Below are 21,400 nucleotides of genomic sequence, written 5' to 3' on the forward strand. Positions count from 1 at the left end.
ACCCCCAGCGGATGTAACGAGCGACGCGTGTTAGCATTACAAACACACACCATTTCGACCGAAACCCGTCCGTCTCAGCCAGGGCGATTGCAGTGTTTGTGAAAAAGCTCAAAAGGGGGGCCGTTCTGAATCGCCACGGTCCTGGCCTCGACGACGCGAACTGTCAAAAGGGGTCTTTGGTCGTAACTATCACCATGTCGCAAATTTTCGTTCTCTTCTTCCCGGGCTCGTATTGCCTGCTCCCCCTCTACCAGCCCCTTCTCGACGCGGTCACCAAAGCGGGATGTGAGATCAAGGGCATCCATCCACCGACGGTAGGACCCAGCAGCCGACAAGGCTATGCGCACACAGCGCCTTCCATGTACGACGATGCGGCGGTGCTCGCACGGGAGGTCGAAAGGCTGGCCGATGAGGGCAAGGACGTGATCATCGTCGGCCACTCGTATGGCGGCGTCCCGATGACCCAAGCCTCCCAAGGCCTGGGCAAGGAGGAGCGCAAGGTCCAGGGCAAACCTGGCGGCATCGTTCGGCTGGGCTACATGAGTGCCATCATCCCCGCCCTCGGCCAGTCAGCGCGCGGAGCCATAAGCGTGGTCCCAGCCGAGCAACATCCTCCCATCGACGTCGATGTAAGCCTTTTCCCTCTCCCCTTTCCTGCTCATTTCCTGTTCGCGACCGTGCCGCTGTCGGCTCGAGACTCTCGCTCATAAATCCTCATTGTTTCAGGAACATGGCTGGATGCTGATGGCCGACCCCGCGGCGACCGCCGGCCTCATCCTCCAACATCTGCCGCCTGACGAGGGGGCCGCCATCGTCGGGGACTTTGCCAAGCACTCGGCCCGAAGCTTCCTCGACCCGGTGACCCAGACTGGGTACAGGGACATTCCCGTGTCGTACTTGCTCTGCGAGGAGGATCTGGTCGGGCCTCCCGATCTGCAAAGATCCTGGATCGAGAGGGTGGAGCTGGAAAGTGGCCGAAGCGTACATGTGACGGCGGTGCGGACGGGCCACATGCCGAACCTGACGGCCGAGAAGGAGACCGTCGACTGGATCCTCCAGTTGGCAAGAACGGCAGATGCGTAGGAATCGACTATGCTTACCAAACCCGTTCGTTCAAGGTAGCAGAAATGAAAATATCATTCGTCAACATGGCTACGTGATTGCGTCCTCCTTCTGTGCCTGCTTCAATGACTATTCTTATTAACATTGGCCAGCCACGGAGAAATGAAGACGGCCGGGCATGGTCTATCTTTTCTTCTGTCCTAGTAAAAGGACTATAACGATACTCGGCAGGCGGCGTGAATATGGCGGGGAAAAAAAGGGCTTGTTGACAAAGAGACACAGATACCACTGGGCCTCGAGTAGATCATATCCCTGTCTAATCATTGCTCAATGTGGCTGGTGGCCTCGACCGTCTGCGCAAACCATTCTCGAAGGCGCCCCCAGTCACGCACGCGGAACCCGATCTTGAACGGTTTCGGCTCGATGGACAGCCCCGTCGGGTTGGCGTTGCACTCGAGGGGGCCCGTCAAGACCGGGCGCTGCGCCGGATCCTCGGCTGGCAGGACTTCAAGGGCGACAAGCATGCGGATAAACGTGACGTACATCTCCCTGTACGCCAGGTGCGAGCCGGTGCACATGCGCGAGCCTGCGCCGAAGGCGAAATGCTGCGTCCCCGAGCCTTCTGCGAGGTCTAGAAAGCGTTCCGGCCTGAACTCTTCGGGGGCCTGGAAGTGATCTGCGTCGTGATCGGCCGCCCACGCATTCTTGGGTGATACATCAGTCACACTCAATTCATCGAGAGGAAAAAACACGAGGAGGATGGGGAATTCATCTGCTGGGGCAGGTGTTCGACTTACCATGAGGAACGTCGTTCCGGCAGGGATGGTTGCCCCTTGGTAGACCACATCTTTGATGCTCACTCGTGGCAGAGACATGGGGATGACCGTCCAGAAGCGAAGGACTTCTTTGCAAAAGGCCATCATGTAGGCACATTTTTCTTCCACGAGACACTTTCCCCAGGCGTCTCCGTCGGGATAGATGCGGTCGATTTCGTCGAGGAGCTTCTTCTGCAGTGAGGCCCCTTGGGGCCCCGAAAGAATGGCAGTGCCTAGCAGCATGCAGGCCGGAGTGGTATCCAGGCCTCCGGCAATCATCGTCACACAGATTGATTTGATCTCCGCTACATGGAATGTCCCGGTCAGCGGATGTTTTCGTATTGTAACGTATCTTCATCGGCCCAGGCGGACACCAAGCAATAAAAAGGGTCAAGGAAATCAAAATTCGTACCGTGATTTAGCTTGCATTCGGGATCCTGCAGGATGTTCCCAGTGATACAAGAGACGTCGGAGCCATTGGCGATCTTTTCCTTCAGTCTTTGCAAGAGGTATTCCAGGTAAACATCTCGCCGGTGCCGAAGCTCAGATGCGTGGTTAGACCGCGTAGAGAAAATCCTCAGCAGCGGGACAAAATCTTGCCAGTTGTTGCTGGTGCTTCGGAGGGTGCTGATGCTCCGTTCAACAGTGATAATCTCACGCAAAAGATTGTTGTCGACCGAGCCGCCAATGCGGAATCCATAGCCAAGAGTCAGGCTCAAATTCAGTGCCAGGCGTTGAAACAAGGGATAGGGGTCGAGGTCGACTTGGCCCTCGCCTCCCCCGATATGGTCCACCAGTTCTTTGATGCTGGCATAGGATTCCAAGTCGACAAATGGCATGTAAGACGCAACAGAAGGTCTGTTCAATGCAGTGGCGGCAGCCTTGCGTCGCCTTTTGCAAGATTCATCCCATGGTGATGTGCCAATGGTGAATCCTTGCGATGAAGACAGCACATTGTGAAAGGTGTGCAATGTCGGCCGCGAGATCAGGCTTGACTGATTACCGACCCAGAGTTGCCGGACGGAATCGAAGCTGTTTGCAACGACGAACCTCTGGCCAGAAGGATGGACCGGTTAGCTGTCTTTGCTTTTCAGACATGAGTAAAGATGCATTCTGGAGCTCACTTTGTTTCCCAACCTGATCTGGAATACCGGTCCATACTTCTTGGACAACTCTGCCAGCCGCCGGGGCTGCTCGCTCCCCAATTGAGCAAGACTTCCAAGTATGGGAAGCCCAGGTACGGAGGGCATGTGTCTGATGTGCGGGACGTCCGTGGTGTCGAAGATCAATACCACCCCGACCAGAAACACCAGCCCAGCAAAGATCGCAACCCACGCGAAGGAAGTGTTCAGAAGCTCGCTGAGCCTCGCCGTTCGGGGGAGTTTTCCCGCTGCAACCGGCAGCAGGTCTGCCATGCTGCTTCCCATTCTCGGTCGGTGAAGCAGAGCAAACGGGCACGGCACTGATCCAGCTCGTCCTCACTACCTTCTGCTTTTGTGGTTTCGGCGATTTACCGTCTTTTTGAAGATTTCTAACCTCACCTCTTGCACAAGGGCAATAGCTACGATCAGTCTGGCCGGAGTTCTCGAACACAAACGTACCCACCTAACCGCGAAGAGCTGTTCGCTTCTACCCATGCCTTGCCCGGGACATCCGGCGGCATCTTGCACGAGCGGAAAGCGACCAATATCTTCGGATCCTGACAGGGAGGGCGGTTGTTCGGGCCTAGGCTCCCATCCGAAACGCTAGACCTGCAGAAAAGATGGACCGAAGTCCTTGCAAGACTCTTGGACACCGTGGTCAAGTAGAGAGGCCGCCGAAGATTTTCTGTAAGCGACTGCTTCCATTACAAGATGTGAAGGGCCGACTTCCAGCGCGATACCCGTGTCCCAGTAAAAGGAAAATGTGTTAGGAACTTATGATTGCAGATATTTTCCGAGCACCATGATAGCCCAAGTATGTCTAGGTTGCAATATATCTCTATATCCATGACGGTTTAATCGATGGCAGGATCGTTCCTGAGCACTCGCCAAAGCCCACCAGGTTCGAATCATCATCACCGCACCATCCTCGAATGACAACACTGTCTCCGTCCTCCAGGAAAGTCCGGCGGATCGTAGCAGATAGATCGAAACTCCTCTTGCCTCCGTTGGAGGCTTCGAGGAAAGAGCCCAAAGTCCCAGGTTCGGTGCCACTGATGGTCCCTGACCCGATCAGATCACCGACTTCCAGAGGGCAGCCGCCCACGGTGTGATGGGCGAGCATTTGTGCGAACGAGAATACGAGATTGCGGGCGTTGGTGCGTGACAAAATTGCAGACTCGCCGTCAGGTGCTGTGTTTGATATCCATCAGTTTTTGCCAAGTGCATCAATCGGACTGCAGTCTCAACGTACCTCTCAGCTCCACTTCCAGATTGATGTCGTAGACATTCTCTTTGCGGGCCTCCCGCAGATAGGGATGCAGCTCCGTTTCATTTGGAATCCCCGGAACATGAAATGGCTCGAGAGCATCTTTCAAAATGACCCAAGGGCTGATGGTCGACGCGAATGATTTGGCGCAGAAAGGCCCCAAAGGCACCGCCTCCCATTGCTGTATGTCCCGAGCCGACCAATCATTCAAGCAAACAAAGCCGAAGATGTGTTTCTCTGCCTCATTCACATCAATCGGTTCACCCAGGTCATTGCCTTTGCATAGTAACGCCCCCAGCTCCAGCTCGATGTCCAATCGTCGGCATGGGCCAAAGCTGGGCCGGGTGTCGGACGGACTCTGCAAGAATTGTCCCAGAGGTCGGCGCACGTCGGTGCCCGACACGACCACCGACGACGCTCGTGAGTTGTAGGCCACAGGGAGGTGAAGGTAGTTGGGCTGCAAGGCTTTGGCGGGGTCCCGGAATATGCAACCACAATTGTACGCGTGGTTTTTGCCGGCAAAGAAATCGGTGTAGCCTCCAATCTTCACGGGTAAGTGCATCTTGACCTGGTCTTGCTGAAAGAGACAGGCACGTTGAGATTCGACGTTGTGTTTCAGCAAGGCCGGGAATGGAGTGTCCTCTGCAAAGACATCCTGCAAATATCGGCGAACCTTTCTATGGACATCCTGGCCCAGAGCGGCGAAGTCGTTGAGCGCAGGAGTTGAAAAGGTTGTAATTTGACTGGGGGTGAAGCCTTCAAGTCCAGTGAAGCCCTGATGATGCGCGAACTCGTGTAGATCCAGGACGAGGTTCCCAATAGCCACTGCTGCATGTCTCTCGCCAGTTCGTGGGTTCGTGATGATCCCAAATGGTATGTTGGCCAGCGAGAAATGTGACCCTTTGGGGATATCCAACCAACTGCTCGCTCCCATCTCTGCTGATCTGTCTCTTAGAGCACACTTGTCTGAAGACACCACATCCCTTCTTTTCCTCTCTTCATGTTTTATCGCTTGACACTCACATGTTGTCCTCGAGGCTCTGGCAACTGTGAAGCATTCAGGCGGGTTTCCCGGCGGATGTCATCCTCAATTCCTTTGACCACGGAAATGCTTCCGAAGTGCTGGACCACGCCATGATCCATCTCAGGCATAAGACCCCTCATATCACTGTAGATGACAAACACGCAAGTTTGGAACAGTTCCGTCAGGTGACATGTAGTTCTTCTACAACATCGAGAAAAGCGGTTCAAGTACGGAGCAATCTTGTGCTGCGGACGCATCTCAGCAATCATAATTCCAGACAAGTTGAACCGTCAAGATGCCATACACGACCTTTGAGATCCCAGAGAAATATACGTACCAGACTGGTTTCCTGGCCAATGTGGAGTGGGTGGCTTGAAGATATTGATACACCGACGCTAACTCCGTGCTTAGAACGGAGGCCATCTTGGGAGCACTGCCCATCGGCCAAAACTCACCGCAGAAATGCCCCTACGGCCTGTATGCAGAGAAGATCTCCGGCACTGCATTCACGGCGCCCCGGTGGGAAAACCAGCAGACATGGGTGTATCGCATCATCCCCTCGGCGTCTCATGCGACGTTTGCGCCTGTGTCTACGGACCAAAGTCTGGAGACCAGGTTCAATTACATTCCTGACCAACTTCGATGGGATCCCTTTGACGTCAACGCCGACGTGGACTGGATTCGCGGGCTGAACATGGTTGCTGGGGCCGGAGATCCTGCCTTGAAAAACGGCGTCGCATATTATATCTATGGTGCCACCCGGTCGATGGCCGACAAAACTGCTTTCTATGATGCGGACGGCGACATGCTGATCGTGCCGCAACAAGGGGCGCTCGACATCCAGACCGAGATGGGCCGGCTGCTTGTCCGACCGAACGAAATCTGTGTCTTACCCCGTGGGATCAGATACCGCGTGGATCTAGTGGATGAGCAGCCGATCAGGGGATATGCTCTCGAGATCTATAATGGCCACTTTCAGCTTCCCGAGCTGGGACCTATAGGATCCAATTGTTTGGCCAACGCCCGAGATTTTCAAATCCCCGTCGCCGCGTACAGCCACGACACCAAGTCGGACTGGCTGGTATACAACAAATTCCGGGGCCAACTCTTCCGGGCGAGCCAAACTCATACACCATTTGACGTGGTTGCGTGGGAAGGGAGATACTACCCTTACAAATACGATCTGGGTCGATTCAACACCATCGGCACCATCTCATACGATCACCCAGACCCGTCTTTAAACACTGTGCTCACCGCCACCTCCAATGCACATCCCGGCACCGCTATTGCGGACTTTGTCATTTTCCCGCCGCGTTGGCTCGTCGCCGAAGATACGTTCCGGCCCCCATCGTACCATCGGAATTGCATGAGCGAGTTCATGGGCCTGATACACGGATCTTATATCGCCAAGGAGGGTGGGAAAGGAGGCTTCCAAGCAGCCGGGGCCAGCCTCCACAATTGCATGAGCAGCCATGGCCCGGACAGGGCGGCCTTCGACAAAGCCTCGAACGAGGAGCTGGTGCCTGTCAAAGTTGGGATAGGAAGTATGGCTTTCATGTTCGAGAGCTGTTATATGGTTGGGATCACGGACTGGGGGTTGACCAAGTGCGCCAAACGACAGCCCGATTATTCCGAGGAGAGCTGGGGAGGATTGCAGGATCAATTCTGTCCGCCGCCTGAGCACCGCTGATGAAGTCGGATTAAGTGATTGATCGCTTGTAATAAGAGACGTGTATGCCAAGTGTATGCCAGCAAGATAACTTGCTCCGTAGCCTACGCCGAGGTGGAAGAAAGGTGGTTGTGGGGTCCCGGCTGGACGTCGCCATTTGCATCCGAGCACCGTAAAGGCTATAACCCTTAGCTATCTAGGGAGTGGTCCAGGCCTTAGAGCCAGGTCCTGTAGGCCTGGGAGCCGGCGTCCAGTTCTTTTAGCTTTTACCCAGCCATGAGGGCGCTGTGAGGCCTCTAGCGCCTTGGCACTGCTGCCTGCGTTTCCATCACAGTCATGACTGTCATTTCATAAGCTGCTCTAGAGACCATACAACACAATACAGCCCCTCCATCATATTCCCTTTGTCTTGACCATCAGCGCCGACTTCGCTACCTCGCCGTCTTTCATCACCTCATACCTCCCCACCATATGCTTGGTATTGCCTTGCACGCCGCCCAACTCGACGGCAAGGACTCTTCTGACTCCTCCTAGGGCTGCCCGCAGACGGTGATCTGCATCAACTCTCATATCAAGCATCGGTCCCAAGGTTGCATCTGTCGAAGAATGCTGCAAAGCGGACGGCGCAAGCGCGCCAGGGCGCTTCAGGCATGTGAGGTATGCCGGACCAGGAAAAACCGCTGCAGCGAGGACCAGCCGTGCACATATTGCGTGGGTAAGCGTTCGGTGGTCTTTGGCTTTCCTTGCATAGCTGGCTCACGCAAAGAATCAGATCATGGCTTAGAATGCACATATTCTCGTGTCCATCGCGACAGGAGACCACGATCACGGCAAGTGACCCTTCTTCGACTGTGCATGTACCTCTGGCCTGACCATCTACATACACAGACCTATCATGCAAATCGAGCCACAGAGGATGGATCCTGACTCTCTACGGCTCCATCAATCTCCCGTCATAGAATCCGAGCCGAACAACGTCGAGTCGTGGCCAAATGCCCTGAGCCACGCAGAGCCCGTCGAACGAACAGCTACCCGTCTTCTACCGACCAACGAGACGCGGAAGCAGCCTGCTTTGTCTTCTATGAATATGAACCGTGCCGGTTCGGTCTCGAGCACGCCACAAAGGGCGGCGTCGGACGTGATGGACACGAACCTGCACACCAGCAACCTCGAATTCTACGGATCATCATCCTCCGTGGCGTTCCTCCGTCACATGGAAATGTTATCAAACAGCCAGACCACCGACCCCGTCGGCGGACAGTCGAGGTGCTCGTTAGCCTCACTCCTGCACAACACCGAGTTCTGCCCCGACACGCCGCACGACCGGCAGGCGGCGCCAGAGGCCAGTACCAGCTCCGACCGATTCCACTTCCGTGTTGCGAGACGATTTTTGGACACCTACTTCTCCAACATCCACCACATCCAACCAATTTTCGATGAAGACGTCTTTCTGGGTCGTTGCGAGGACCTCTGGTTCAACTCGCCCGAAAAGCAACCGCTGTCTTTCGTGGCGCTTTACTATGCAACCTTGAGTCTGGGCAGCCTCGTCATGACTTTTGAAACCCCCGAGATTGCCGGAGCCGATCGTTTTACTTGGAGTCGCAGGCTGTTCAATCGAGCGCTCGCCATCGTGACACGGCTCGGCACGACGACGGACATCGAGATGGTCCAATGCTTCTACATGATGGTGAGGATTTCCGGTACATGCTTCGACGCTTCGAAACTAACACCAACCCCACTCAGAGCAAGATATATCAGCACGAACTCAACCCTCATGGTACGTGAGGCTGCGTTTTGTTCGACACATGGCCTGATATGGTTTGTTAGTGGCCTATCTATACTCCGGTCAAGCGGCCAGAACTTCATTGGCGATCGGAATCAATCGACGACCAATCAGCCCGGACGTCACTGACCCGAGAGCTTCGATGATGGCAGCGAAAACATGGTGGTACGTTACGCGAGACTTTGGACGTTCCGTTGATGATTCGCTGATGTGACCAGGGCTGTCTATTGTCTGGACATGTACGACAAAAAGCCACTCCCAGGAGTAGCCGAGCACTGACTTCCATCAAGACAGACCAGCTTTGCACTGGGCCGACCTGACAGCCTCGGGCCTGACGAATACCATACACAAGACCTTTCCCTCAAATCTGTGGGAAAAGCACGGTCGAACACCAACGCTCTAGACATTGTCCCCTGCATGGTGCATCTCTCGAGGATCATGCGACAAGTGGCACTCGCTCTGTACACGGTCCCCTGCGAGATGGACGAGAAGCTCCAGCGGGCACAGACCCTCGATGCCGGCTTATGTAGTTGGCACGAGCAGATCCCAGCCTACCTCCGCATCGACCACCACCAGGTTCCAGGCCAATCCCTCAGGCAAAGCGGTCGGGCCAGCCGCGCTAAGAAACAGTCCGTCGTGCTCCAGCTGCGTAAGTATCAAGACCAAACCCCCTTTTGCACGGAACAGGTGCCTTCTGACGGGTGTCTAGGCTACCTGAACCTGCGCATGATGGTCCACGCCGCATTCATGACCCAATCAGTCAGCGACGCATCAGCCGATGCCATGTCCGTGCGCGAGTGTCAGCGCAAGTGTCTAGAGGCCGCCGAAAGTACGATTGACCTCATATACAACACATTCTTGAGCGACCATTTCTTTCAGACGTGGTACGTACCAATTCTCCCCCCACCCTCCCCCCGCCCCCGGAGCTGTAGCTCAAGAGTTTGATGTCTTTTCATGTCTGAGCCTGTCCGTCGCTGATTCATCCTGATGCCAGGTGGTATAACGCCACGTATACGTTGTTTGCCGTCAGCATTCTGCTCGCCGCCGTCTTCCAACAACTGGCGACCAGCCAGCACGCGCTCGACAACCTCTTCGTCCACATTGACCGTGCCGTGCTGATCCTGCAAGCCATGGATGAGTGCCTGGTTGCCCGGACTGCGACCGCGATCATCAAGCGCTCGCTCGCTCGGGCGAAAAGGGCTCCGCAGCCCGCATTGGACGGAGCGCAGGGGCCGTCAACGCGTGGGGTGGATTTTGGCGACGGTGCACTGCTCCTGCCCACATCCTTTGAGCAGGCCGAAGGGCCCGGAGGCGTGGAACCGCTGTTGCAGCCGTATCCGACGGCGGGGGTTATCGAGGATGAGGAGACCATGGGCGATCTCGGTTGGCTCAACAGCTATCCCCTCGATGACGGCAAGCAGGCTTCATTCTGGACACGGTGGGCACAGGAGCTGGAATTTTTGGGAACATGATTGATTCATACTACAAATATAGCCTCTGTTTCTTGAGTCTTGCTTGCACTCAGGCTTCTCCCCCTTTAAGCACTCCCTATGATCATCTAGCACGCCTTCCTTCCTCCTTTTGAGCACGCTCTATTTAGAAGGGCGTCCTGCAGCCAGGGACACCACGATCGAGGATGGGTGTTCCGGTCCGGAGTATACGACGTGCTTTCCACGGTTGCGGTTCTCGCCGGCGCGGTACAGCTGCGGAAACTCCGGCAACGTCACCTCGTGGCCCTTGATTTCGAGCCGCATGGCTTCCCCCGGCTGGAAAACGATCCCTCCGGGCCACAGCGGAATGTCGACACACACGATCTGGCCCGGGGGAATCTTCTCCTCCTGGTCGTGGGCGTGGTAGGCCATGGCGGGCGCGAGCATCGCGCTTTGCTCGGCCGGGATGCTCGGGTCGGCGCCCAGCCGGCGATGCGAGGCGCGGAGTCGGCCGTTGGGGCCGAGGTACTTGAAGATGTTCAGGTCGGGGACGTCGTCGGGCGTGGTCCCGGCCGGGAGACTGTCGAGGGGGATGTTGAGGTGCTTCAAGGCCCGGCCGTGGGCGTCCAGCTTGCGCACAATCACGTAGACGTCGAGGTCATCCGTTTCGGCGCACGACACGTACAATTTGGCCTGGGAGAACCCGATCAGCTCGGTGTATCCGCCGAACGTGAAGGTGAAGTGCGCGCCGTCGTCGTCCCACGAGTCGGAGGTGTAGCTCGACGTCGACGGCTCGGGGGGCGGACCGCCTTCCTCGAGAGCGGCAGATTGACCGTTTAGGTAGAATGTTCGGTGCCGGACGTAGGTGGGTGGGTAGACAGGCTCCGGCCGGTCCACGACCGAAGGGATGTTGAAGCCGAGCAGGCTGTGCCGGACCCGGGGGGTGGACTCCCAGCCATTGGCTTTCCCGTAGAGGTAGCGGTCGAAGAACTTCTGGAGATCGTCGTTTGCCGACTTTTGATACAGGTCGTGCCACTCTTGCGTGTGGTGAATTCGAAGCCTGTCGGTATTATCAGGGGTATTCGTAGGAGCGACCACTTTGGGGGGGGGGACAAACTACTCACCATTTGTCTTTGGTGGATGAGAACAAAAAGCCCTTGATGGAGCCCAGAGTGTGTATGCCGCTGGAGAAACTGGCCAGGGCGTAGACGGGGACGTTGATTTGGGTCAGTTTGGCGCGTTTATCCGCCCAGTACTCGTTGAAGAGCGGATACTTGCGGATCATCGCGCCGAGATCTTCACGGCCATTCTTGCCTGGCATGTTGAAAAGGCCTTGTCAGCGTGGGAGGCCGGTGGAACAGCTTTACGGTCATGTCTTACCGCAGTAGCCTTCGCCCCGATAGTCTACAAATGAAGGGTTCGGAATGCCCCCTCGGCCGAGCATCTCGCAGTAGACGTCGGCCAAACCCTCCCAAGGAGCAATGGCCTTCAGATGAGGCGGTCTCTCGGCCGCGATGAACCTGGACGGTGTGTGAGCTCCATGAACCCGGGTGGCGCTATCAAGGCTGTGATCTACCACTGGGAGATTCCAAGCCACGAGTTGCCGGCAAAGGCAACGGCACCATTGCACCACGAGTGCGAAGCAATGGATTCGACGGCGTCGTAACCGTCTCGGCCTTCCTGGACCGTGGCACGCGGTTAGGATGGACGGTGACAGCTTGTAAGTTGGGGGGTTTATACTCACTTGTGTTCCTTGGGCAACCTGATCTCCTTCCGAGTCGAAGGTGCCGCGAACGTCAATGTTGACGATCGCATAGCCTCGTGGACACCATTCGGCGGGATCGGGAGCCTCGAACTTCTCGAGATCGCTTGTCCAGTCCTTGGGAATCCCAGCCCGCCAGGGGACACGATCCAGACTCTGGAAGCCTGCGGGGAGCTTAGGGGCTGATTTCCCAGCGATCAGGAACGGCTGAACGACGTACCATTCCCTTGTTTCCCGTACGGACTCCATGCCACAATGGCCGCGACGGGTGTGCTGTCCGAAGATGGAGGTCGGAAGACGTCCATATATATCTTGCACCCGTCTCGCAGAACAACGGGCACATCCCTTTCGAAAATCAGGTCACTGTCCAAGGGGCGCCGACCTGGCTCTTTGCGCCATCCTTTCGGAAGCACTTCTTTGGAGGGACCGAAAGCCTTCCAGCGTTTGCTGAAGTCGCGGTTGGCTGGCGTGAATGCGACTTCAATCCCCCCGTCGCAGAACTTGGTCGCCATGGCTAGAGGCGTGAAATCGTGGTGGTCGACTATCCGGCCTTATTTAGCCTCGTTGATGTGGCCTCGTGCTTCTCCTGGCATGTCGGCCTTTTCAACACCGATTACATACGTGAACGACAAGGAAAGTGCTTGGTAATTCTGAGCCGGCAGCACAGTCACCCAACAGTGGTGGTACCGGGAGGGAGCAGAATGCTTGGGAGGTTTCATCTCCACCCGCTTTGTGTAGGCGGAATTCCCGGCGGCATCAACATAGCCGCCGGCATGCTCGTAAACCGGTCAGCAACCTCGGACAGCATCGCCCCTGCTACGAGTGCAGAGGTTGCTAGCGAAAACCTAGCTTTCACGCGGCTGCGATGGTTCCCCCGACCACCTTCATCGGGGCATTCTGGGGCGTTGTGGTGGCTGGAAAAACTTACTTGGCAGTCTTAGATTCTCCTCGTCCATCTGGCGGCATTTCCGGTGGACCCCGGGGGAGTCTTACGAGCACGGGGAAAGGTCGAGGGACTTAAATAGAGATTTGTCAGAGACTGTGGTCTACGCAGTCACGACATTCTCTACCAGAAAGCGAGGTGCCAGAAGCATTAGCCGCCTTCTCGACATGGCTTTGGGGTTTACCAAGCACGAGGCGCCCGCACAGGTTGCCAGTGACGACGCTGACGAGAAATCCTGTCCAGCGGCGCAACAGGTGGAGATCGTCCATTCTCCAGAGACGAATCTCGACTACGACGAGGCTGACCAAGAGCCCATCCTCCACGCCCGGACTTGGATCGCGCTCGCGGCGATGGTCATGCTGAACATGGTGCAACTTATTGCGCTGAATGGCCCACCAGTATTTGTCAGTGAATGAGACGGTCCCTGTCGAGAAAAGAGAAAAGTCCCGTGCTAACCAAAATCCTCGTGCAGCTTGGAACGATCGCAGGGGAATTCGGTCAGCAGAATCTGCAGTCTTGGGTTCCCAATGCCCTTTCACTCGTCCAAGCGGTCCTTGGACCGGTGATATCTTCTGGGTCAGATCTGTTCCAGGCTCGCAAGACGTTGCTCGTCGGGTCGTCTCTCATATCAGTGGTCGGTGCTGCTATCGTCCCTCGGTCTCGATCTTTGTATCAGGTCATTGCCGGTCAAACATTGATTGGAGTTGGGTTCGCGTCGGTCCCACTGGCTTACTGCGTCCCGAGCGAGATCGTCCCCCGCAAATGGCGGCCAAGTAAGTAGCTCTATCGACGAGGATGGCAACCCGAGTTGACCCTGTCAAAGTGGTACAAGCTTGTATGCAGATTGGCGGCTTTGTAGGGGCCATGATCGCACCGGTCATCCTCGGCGCGTTTTTGCAAACGGACGGCGTAGGAGGATGGCGGAATTTCTATGTATAAGAGGACAGCATCCTGTTCTTTGATCCGCATGCTAACGTCCTTCACAGTGGGTACAAATGGGTCTTTGGGGATTGACCACCATTGGCATTTTCGTCGGCTACCGGCCTCCCAAGCGGCATACAAGGCTTGATCATCTTTCTGCATGGCAAAAGCTTGGCCGGATGGACTGGCCGGGTTCTTTCTTGGTCACCGTTGGTCTCACACTGTTCCTGACCGGCTTGAGTCTAGGAGGCGGTCTGTACGCCTGGACGAACGCAAGGGTATTGTCCACGCTCATCATCGGGGGTGTCTTCCTGGTCGCATTTGGTTTGTACGAGTGGCTCGGTACCAAAACCGGTATCTTCACCCACGAACTCTTCACGGGACCAAATGGGGCTGGCCGGACGGCGTGGATCTCTACCCTTCTCATGTTTATCGAAGGATTTGTCGGCGCCTCCTTCGTCATCTTCTATCCAGTCATGTGAGCTTCCCACCCTTTCTTCGGCCCTCCCCTTATTAACCACGAACGCCGATAGGACCGAGTCGCTCTTCACCACCGATCCCATGGAGGTGGTGGCCCGTCAGGAAGGTTTTTACGTCGGCTGTTTCCTCGGAAGTGCACTTTTTGGCTATCTTAGCACCAAGCTGCGCAGCGTGCGGGGGGGGATTGCTGCAGGATACCTCTTCTTGACTGGCGGGCTGGTCGGCTTCGCCACGATCCAACCCGGTGAATCGGTCAGTGCGATAGCGTTCGCCGTGCTCACAGGGCTGGGATTTGGGGTGATCCTGGCTCTGCTCGTCGCCGCTATCCAGCTTTGCACGCCGCATCATCTCATCGCGACTTCGACCGCCGTCCTCACGACAACTCGTGCTCTCGCTCTGACAGTCGGTGTCTCGGTGTACACGGCGGTCTTTACCGACTCCATCGGCAAGAAATTACCTGCCATGGTCGCCTCGGCCGCTGCCAAAACCGGGGTCCCCGCAAGCTCAGTCCCCGAGTTTGTACAGGCATTTCTTCGCAAAGACGGCGATGCGCTGGGCGAAATAGCTGGAGTGACGCCGTCAGTCCTCGCCGCCTGCGCCGCTGCGGCGAAGCAAGCATCGGCCGATTCCCTGCGCCTAGTCTTCATCATTGCGGCCCCGATATCAGCAGTCGCCGTGTTGTTGTGCTACTTCCTGGCCGACCTACGCACACTGATGGATTATCGTGTCGAAGCTCCCGTGGAAGAATTGCATGCTAAACAACACCATGGTGAAGACCATGGTCATAAAGCGGCATGAAAACTCCATTGTTCTTGGGCAAGCAGAGTCAAACTTTGTGAATAGCTCCCATCGCTGTTAGGAACGCACGACATAAGGAGGGAGGGGCGGACCTTTGGCTCCTTTTTGCTATTCCTCCGATTTATCCTCCTTGTTGATAGGCCAGCTAGTTAGTTGCAGCATTCTTCCCAGCATGCCAGCCCAAAGTGGGACAGAAGTTCCAAATGAAACCATGGTGAAGACGCCGCTTTATGTGAACAGGAGGATAGAGATCCCTCGCTGTTCTTGAACATGTGTGGTTTGATCTGCAACTTGAAGCGTAGGTGACCAGCTATGCGGTACACCCTAAAATCATCAGTGTGGAAGCAAGTAGGTTGATCAAGCATAAGGGATGTGTAGGTCTTTATTCTGGTGTGGTATGTCGCGATGCTTATCTGACGGGTTCCGGTGCCACTGCGCGTTTTCACGTGCCGAGTCTCAAGTCCATCTGTAACTGGGAAGGTTATCCGAAGGGTTGGCCAGACAGTGCCAAGAGGTGTACTGGGCCATACCCCCTATTGTACGATACCGTATTGTTTACATAGGCCTTCGTAACTATATAGCTGGGTCTTCCTGAAATTCATCATGTCCTCCAATTGAGTCACACATCTCGACCCCAGCTGAATTGTTTGTAATGGTTGTCAAGAGTGTATGTTAACAGTCTCAAACATGCCTAGATAGATACGCATTGCGATACTATTGGAAAGTAGCACTTGGTAGGGAAGTATTCTGATATGAAAGTATAGTTGATTTCTGAGCGCGAAGGAAGAGCATATGTGAAAAGTCAACATGACAAGCAGCAACGACATGGATGCCGAGGATCCCGCCATCCTCCTGATCAATGAAGTGACCACACAGCGAGTTACACCCCAGTTCCCAGAAGGGTTAACAAACGCCGGCTCCTGAGGACGCCAGCAGCAGAGTTGGTGCTACCTGACGGAGTTTTTGCTGGTGACACTGTAGATGTTGTCACAGTAGAGGAGCCGGCACTCTCGAGCGCCGTCGATCCTGAACCACCGTGCAACGTTGAATTCTGCTACTACTCCATCACGAACTGTACTACATCGGTATCGTATGTTGAGGGTGCAAGGTCGTGTACCATGTCGTTGCTGCCTGAATAATGGTAGCGATCGCCCCTGCCGCACTACGACCCCATGAGGCAGCTGTACTGGTTGCACGCGGTCGTATTCTTCCGTGGGAAACCCTGAACGGGAAGTTACCTAGCCAGGGATATTGCTCGACGCAGTTACAGTAGCTCTGCGACCAACTTGGATAAGATTTCTGAACGATGGTGATTACGCTTCGCAAAATCCTACACGTAACATTGTCAACTGGCACAAAGAGCCTGAAGAAGGTTACATCCGGATTGACATGGGAAACGAAAACGAGACCCAAAATTCACAGGTATCCTTGGATACGTCGAGAAACTAAAGGCGTCAACTGGACACAACCGGCCATGTCACTGATTCATGGAGATTTCCCTACAGGCAGGCGCTCCGGGCCGAAAAGGGTTCCAGCAAGCCAGGCTAGAATAGTCGAGCAACGAGCAACATGTCCCGGAAGATGGCCCCTCCAAAGACGTGAAACACCAAAATTCAAGGTGCCCCCTAAGCCGGAACTGGCATCTGAGAACGGGCATCGGGCGAGCGCGCCTTACTCGTATGGCTCGCCTAGTGCTCGAGGGCGCTCCCCCGTATGTAGTCTGCCAGGGGCTCCCACGAGGCTCTTCCGTGCTCGGCCGGGGCTCCTCGATGCTGCGTCACGTGTGCGATCAAAGCGGCCGCGCTCCCTCTCGCTGCCTTTGTTGAACGAAGATGGTAATGGACAAAGTAGAGTTCGGGGCATATATATATTTCTATTGTCTACCTACCTAGGTAGGTTCGGAGTACAGATATCAGGGAAAGGTCGACGGCTCCTTGATGATCGCCCAGAAAGAACGAGAATCATACCACTTCACGCTGGATCATAGACCGCTCAGCTTCTATGCTTGTTATGAACCCGGAGAGGCATGCCGCAGTTGGTGACAACAGAGTACGAGTCGAAAGTACCTCTATACCTTTATACCCTAGCCTTGGCACAGCCTCAGCCTTGTACGTACATAGTAACACGACCCGCTCCGGAAAATCGTCAAGAGGTCACCTTGGTCATCTCATCAATTTGGCCTTGCACTACACCGACGATCAGAGTACCATCACCCTGCTGTACCGCCAAGGCCCCGGACCCTATGAATCCCACATCCCCTCGCCCAACCCCAGCAACGCATCCTGCAATCCCTTCCGCGCTCGGACGCTCTCCTCGCGGTCCTCGCCGCGCAGTTTGGCGCTGTAGCACAGCTCCACCAGCGTCCTGAGTTCGTCGTACGTATACCCGACGTCCCGCTGGGAGGCCTTGCACTCGCGCACGAACGCGAGCACGCCCTCCGCGCCTGCGAGGAAGAGGTCAAAGTACCGGCCCGAGAACCTGAGGTGGCCGTCGTCGTCCTCATCGTCGTCTGAGACTCCTTGACCGCGACCTCCCGCTGCGCGCTCTTCGTTGGTAGTCGTCGCGCTCGAGTCGGACACGATGCCCAGCCCGGCTCCGACATCTCGGGGCGTGGGGACACTAGCGGCCCAGCTCGCGCGCCCCGCAGGCGCCGTGTTGGCCAAGAGGGCCCGCAAGTTCTGCTGGACGACCATGGCGTCGATGCGGATCCGCTCGGCGCCGTGGTCGTTCATGACGCCGATGCTGTCGGCCGCGACGACGAGGTAGCGGTCCACGAGGTGGGAGAGGCCGCGGAGGATGAAGGTCCGCTCCTTGGGCGGGAGGTACGTCGCGATGTTCGAGTCGAAGGCGATGAGGTCGTTGTTGAGTTCGAGGATAAGGGGCGAGGCAGACGATGGCGCCGCCGATAACACGTAAGGATACAGGCCCGAGTCCAAGGCAGGGGCCATACCGGCAGCCGAGTCGCGAGGATCGCTCGCGGAGGCGGGACTACCCACTCCGTCTGGTCCGCGTAGTGTCCGAGAGAGCTGATGGATGATTCCGCACCGGATGTCGACGTGCAGGGTGAGCAGGCTTGTCTGTGCTAGCGTGCGCAAGGCTTGCACGGTCTGGTCGAATGCAATGACCGTCTCGCTGCCCAGTGGTAGGTACACAGACAGTGGCGCGCCGGGATTGGAGTGCCTTTTGGTGCCTGGCGCGTTGAGTGTTGTGATCAGCGTCCATCGGCGGATTCCTTTCGCTTGAGAGGCCTTGCGTGCGTCGACAAGGCCGAAATGCGTGCTGTTCTCGACGTGGCGGAGCTGGTCCAGCGCCGAGGCGAGCCATTGCATACTGTTGTAGAGCAGCGACAGTTGATGGACGGATTTGGGGTCGGAGATGATGTCGTACGCGGACAGGGGAGCTGCTTTGGTAGCGGCGAGAAGGGCTTGGACTTCTTTCGCCGTAAGTTCTGACTTGGAAGCACCGTCACCGCCGGATTTGTGGTACTTCAGCAACTCTAATGCTGTATCGTGCACTTCCCCCGAGGATGCGAACGAAGCGGCTGCTTTCATGGCGAGCGTACTACCGTTTTGAGGCGACTCGGGGTTGGCCACGCGACTCACAAGTGCTTTGTAGAAACCATGACACTTGTCGTAGTACACGATCAGTTGGTCGATAATGACCTGAGTAAACATCTGATCCTGGGGAATGGCGCACAGCATGATGGAGAACGCGCGAACCAAGGCCATGAATGAAGCGGTCCCCTTGAAGATAGGATGGAATGCGTGTTTCGACCACTGCACGTCTTCAGAGAATGCTTCCAGGTCAATCATGGCCTGGGCGCAAAGCTCTGTGACGGCCTCTTCAAGCTGTGGATGGAAGACGTTGATCAGGAAGTCGTCGAGGAAAGATGTCAGTGTGCTCATGGGGATATGGGCTGTCGACGGGACAATGTCCTTGAGGCGCTGTAGGAATGTCAACGATGGCGGCAGGAGCGTCGTCATGTTGAATACTCCTGGCTCGATCAACAGCTTGTGTCCAGCCACTGTGTTGTCCTGTCCACTACGATCCGAAACTAGATCCGTGCCATCTCGTGCTCGACCTTTGCCGACCAAGCCAGGCACTGAGCTCTTGAGAATCTCATTCAGCTCGTCCTCCTCGGCTTTCATGGACTCGGATTTCTGGTCCATTTCGGACAGCTTAAACATCTTCTTGTTCTTGTCGCGCTGGGCGCGCGCAAACACATCGTTGGTGGCTGTTGAGTTCAACCCAGATCGCGCCGTGTTCTCGCCATCGGTTGCGAGGTAGTCATGTAATATCGATCGCATTTCCATCTGGTACAGTTTCCACAGCTCCTTGAAACCCGTTGTGTAGGTCTCAGGCTTCGCTACCTTCTCTCGAAGTGCGATACCAGCGATGACTTCGTGGAGCACTCGATGACTCTCGGCGATGGCCTCGAATTTCGAGTACAACGTCCAGAGAAAGTCGGACAGGACTTGAGCTCTGCCGTCATTTGTGTGAAGCGAAATGGCTTTCCGACTCGTTCTGTTGAGATGGCCTCTACGGTGACCAGGATACTTCGCGTCAATGTCGTGGTTCGTCTTCTCCACGACTTTGTACAGTTCCATAGGCATTCTTTGCTCGATCCTCGAAACTGCCTCATCGAGTTGACCGAGCTTGTTCAGGGACTCCAGAATCATGTGAACGTAGTAGAACGTGTCAGCTTCGGGGTTCTTGGTCGGATCCTCGACCATGGGTGATGCAAGGTCCAAGTCGTTCAGGTAATGGCTGAACGGTCGATCCCAAGCATTCACACCGGAGCTTAACATGGTGTCTTTGGGGTCTCGATCCTCGCCATTGGCTTTCTTGCCCTTCCACCGGTCTTTACAGTAGGGGCTTCTCAGGTACAGATGATCGTGCAACTCCTCAATGAGTATGTCCAGCAACGTGGTTTCCTGGTTAGCGAAATAGCTTCGCAGGTCAGCAATGGCGCCGATACCGTCGAGGTCGCTCTTGGTGATGCTCTTGAGACTGTCCATCAGGAGATCTACGGCTCCAAGGAACTTCTTTTCGCTTATCCTCTCTTCCAACTTGCCAGGGAGAGCTTTGAATGATTCGATAGTGGTCAGAGTTGCGAGCATGTCGTCGAGCTCACCACTTTGTTCGGCCAGTGACTTCACTTCAGGCCGCGCGCTCAGCATGCCGTCTTTGACGTTCATCAAGCCCAACTTCAGTTGCCTCACACGACTCTGACTCTCATTGATGGCGTTCTGGATCTTGTGATATGTTCCGACCGCGCTGTTGAAGTCGGCGTAGTGTTCGTTCACGACTGACTTCAGGCACTTTTGCAGGTCGGCATGTGTGTTTGAGAAATCCCCCTCTTTCTCCGCCAGCCCCAAAGAGCTGGGATCCATGAGCCTGAGAGCCACCTTGACTGGGACACAATCATCTCCTTCCATGTCCTTCCAGTTTCCTTGGATGTGGCGCATGACTTCTTCCATGCCTTTGACCGGTCGGCGAGGTGAATAATGCCTGTTGGCATTTTCGGGGGGAGGCAAGTTATTCTGCGTCGCATAACCGTTGGTGGGCGTCTGTTCATTCAGCCGGGGGAGACTCGGTTTTGCGGGCATGGTTGACGGAGGGGGCATTTGAGCTCGCTCCCGTATATCTCTCCTCTCTTGACTCCTGCTCTCATTGTAGGCTCTCTGATTCTCGTTGTAGGCTCGTTCTCGTCCCCGCAATGACGGCGGCGTTTGGTGCCTCTGGTCGTGGTCCTGGGGCTCTCTTTCTCTCCCGTAGCCATAGTCGTTCCGCGGTGGAGGAGCGGCATCAGCGTACCTGGGCCGCGGCAATCCCCCATAGGCTCCCAGGGGAGGTCCTGTACCCGATCCAGCCCTGGACGAGGGCATCGGGCTGGCGCCATCTATATCGCGTGTGTCGTAGGGATTCGACCTGCGCCTGCGCTCATGAGAGCCGAAACTGTTGACGGAGGCGGAGGACGCATTGTTCTGCGGGTTCGCATAAGGACCCGCGAAGCGACTACCGGCTACTGTATTCGAGGTACCGGTGGGTGCATAGGGGTTTGTCTCGTTGCTTGGGCGGTATGCTCCTTGCCCGCCGTTGACGGCATAGGGATTGTTACCGCTCATGCTGTCGGAAATCGAGGGGACGGGCCCCAGAGACTGGCATTTTCCACCGAGTCGTAGAAAGGAAGAACGCGCGACCTGCCGAGAACGAGTGCAATTGTGGCATATGAGACAGGAGGACCACCGTGAGACGTGCGGTGCAAGATGCAGTATGTGGTGACAAGCGACCGAGTCGAGGC

At 55.9% G+C, this 21,400-nt stretch overlaps 8 protein-coding genes across 8 annotated transcripts; 4 read left to right on the forward strand and 4 right to left on the reverse strand.

Annotated features, from left to right (window-relative positions):
* Positions 1-194: 194 nt before the first annotated feature.
* On the forward strand, positions 195-1,083 carry A1O7_03625 (uncharacterized protein; the record flags this gene model as incomplete). The annotated part of the gene is made up of 2 exons (XM_007757643.1): positions 195-629; positions 727-1,083. The coding sequence occupies 2 exons, from the start codon at positions 195-197 to the stop codon at positions 1,081-1,083; spliced, it is 792 nt and encodes a 263-aa protein (XP_007755833.1).
* A 299-nt stretch (positions 1,084-1,382) lies between these two features.
* Positions 1,383-3,292, reverse strand: A1O7_03626 (phenylacetate 2-hydroxylase; the record flags this gene model as incomplete). The annotated part of the gene is made up of 4 exons (XM_007757644.1): positions 1,383-1,766; positions 1,860-2,182; positions 2,290-2,929; positions 3,002-3,292. The coding sequence occupies 4 exons, from the start codon at positions 3,290-3,292 to the stop codon at positions 1,383-1,385; spliced, it is 1,638 nt and encodes a 545-aa protein (XP_007755834.1).
* Positions 3,293-3,857: 565 nt separating this feature from the next.
* Positions 3,858-5,220, reverse strand: A1O7_03627 (fumarylacetoacetase; the record flags this gene model as incomplete). The annotated part of the gene is made up of 2 exons (XM_007757645.1): positions 3,858-4,210; positions 4,272-5,220. The coding sequence occupies 2 exons, from the start codon at positions 5,218-5,220 to the stop codon at positions 3,858-3,860; spliced, it is 1,302 nt and encodes a 433-aa protein (XP_007755835.1).
* Positions 5,221-5,605: 385 nt separating this feature from the next.
* On the forward strand, positions 5,606-7,000 carry A1O7_03628 (homogentisate 1,2-dioxygenase; the record flags this gene model as incomplete). Its single annotated transcript, XM_007757646.1, has 2 exons — positions 5,606-5,673; positions 5,722-7,000. 2 exons carry the CDS (start codon positions 5,606-5,608, stop codon positions 6,998-7,000), a joined length of 1,347 nt encoding a protein of 448 aa, XP_007755836.1.
* An 895-nt stretch (positions 7,001-7,895) lies between these two features.
* Positions 7,896-10,234, forward strand: A1O7_03629 (uncharacterized protein; the record flags this gene model as incomplete). Its single annotated transcript, XM_007757647.1, has 7 exons — positions 7,896-8,666; positions 8,723-8,756; positions 8,807-8,927; positions 8,981-9,001; positions 9,053-9,411; positions 9,472-9,646; positions 9,757-10,234. The coding sequence occupies 7 exons, from the start codon at positions 7,896-7,898 to the stop codon at positions 10,232-10,234; spliced, it is 1,959 nt and encodes a 652-aa protein (XP_007755837.1).
* Positions 10,235-10,354: 120 nt separating this feature from the next.
* On the reverse strand, positions 10,355-12,466 carry A1O7_03630 (uncharacterized protein; the record flags this gene model as incomplete). Its single annotated transcript, XM_007757648.1, has 6 exons — positions 10,355-11,252; positions 11,317-11,506; positions 11,573-11,712; positions 11,769-11,872; positions 11,937-12,118; positions 12,175-12,466. The coding sequence occupies 6 exons, from the start codon at positions 12,464-12,466 to the stop codon at positions 10,355-10,357; spliced, it is 1,806 nt and encodes a 601-aa protein (XP_007755838.1).
* A 598-nt stretch (positions 12,467-13,064) lies between these two features.
* A1O7_03631 (uncharacterized protein) lies at positions 13,065-15,096 on the forward strand (the record flags this gene model as incomplete). Its single annotated transcript, XM_007757649.1, has 5 exons — positions 13,065-13,301; positions 13,370-13,670; positions 13,721-13,830; positions 13,884-14,296; positions 14,352-15,096. 5 exons carry the CDS (start codon positions 13,065-13,067, stop codon positions 15,094-15,096), a joined length of 1,806 nt encoding a protein of 601 aa, XP_007755839.1.
* A 2,240-nt stretch (positions 15,097-17,336) lies between these two features.
* A1O7_03632 (uncharacterized protein) lies at positions 17,337-21,224 on the reverse strand (the record flags this gene model as incomplete). The annotated part of the gene is made up of 1 exon (XM_007757650.1): positions 17,337-21,224. One exon carries the CDS (start codon positions 21,222-21,224, stop codon positions 17,337-17,339), a length of 3,888 nt encoding a protein of 1,295 aa, XP_007755840.1.
* Positions 21,225-21,400: the final 176 nt, after the last annotated feature.

This window comes from Cladophialophora yegresii (assembly GCF_000585515.1).
Source record: "Cladophialophora yegresii CBS 114405 chromosome Unknown aczIN-supercont1.2, whole genome shotgun sequence".
NCBI classification, from domain to species: Eukaryota; Fungi; Ascomycota; class Eurotiomycetes; order Chaetothyriales; family Herpotrichiellaceae; genus Cladophialophora; species Cladophialophora yegresii.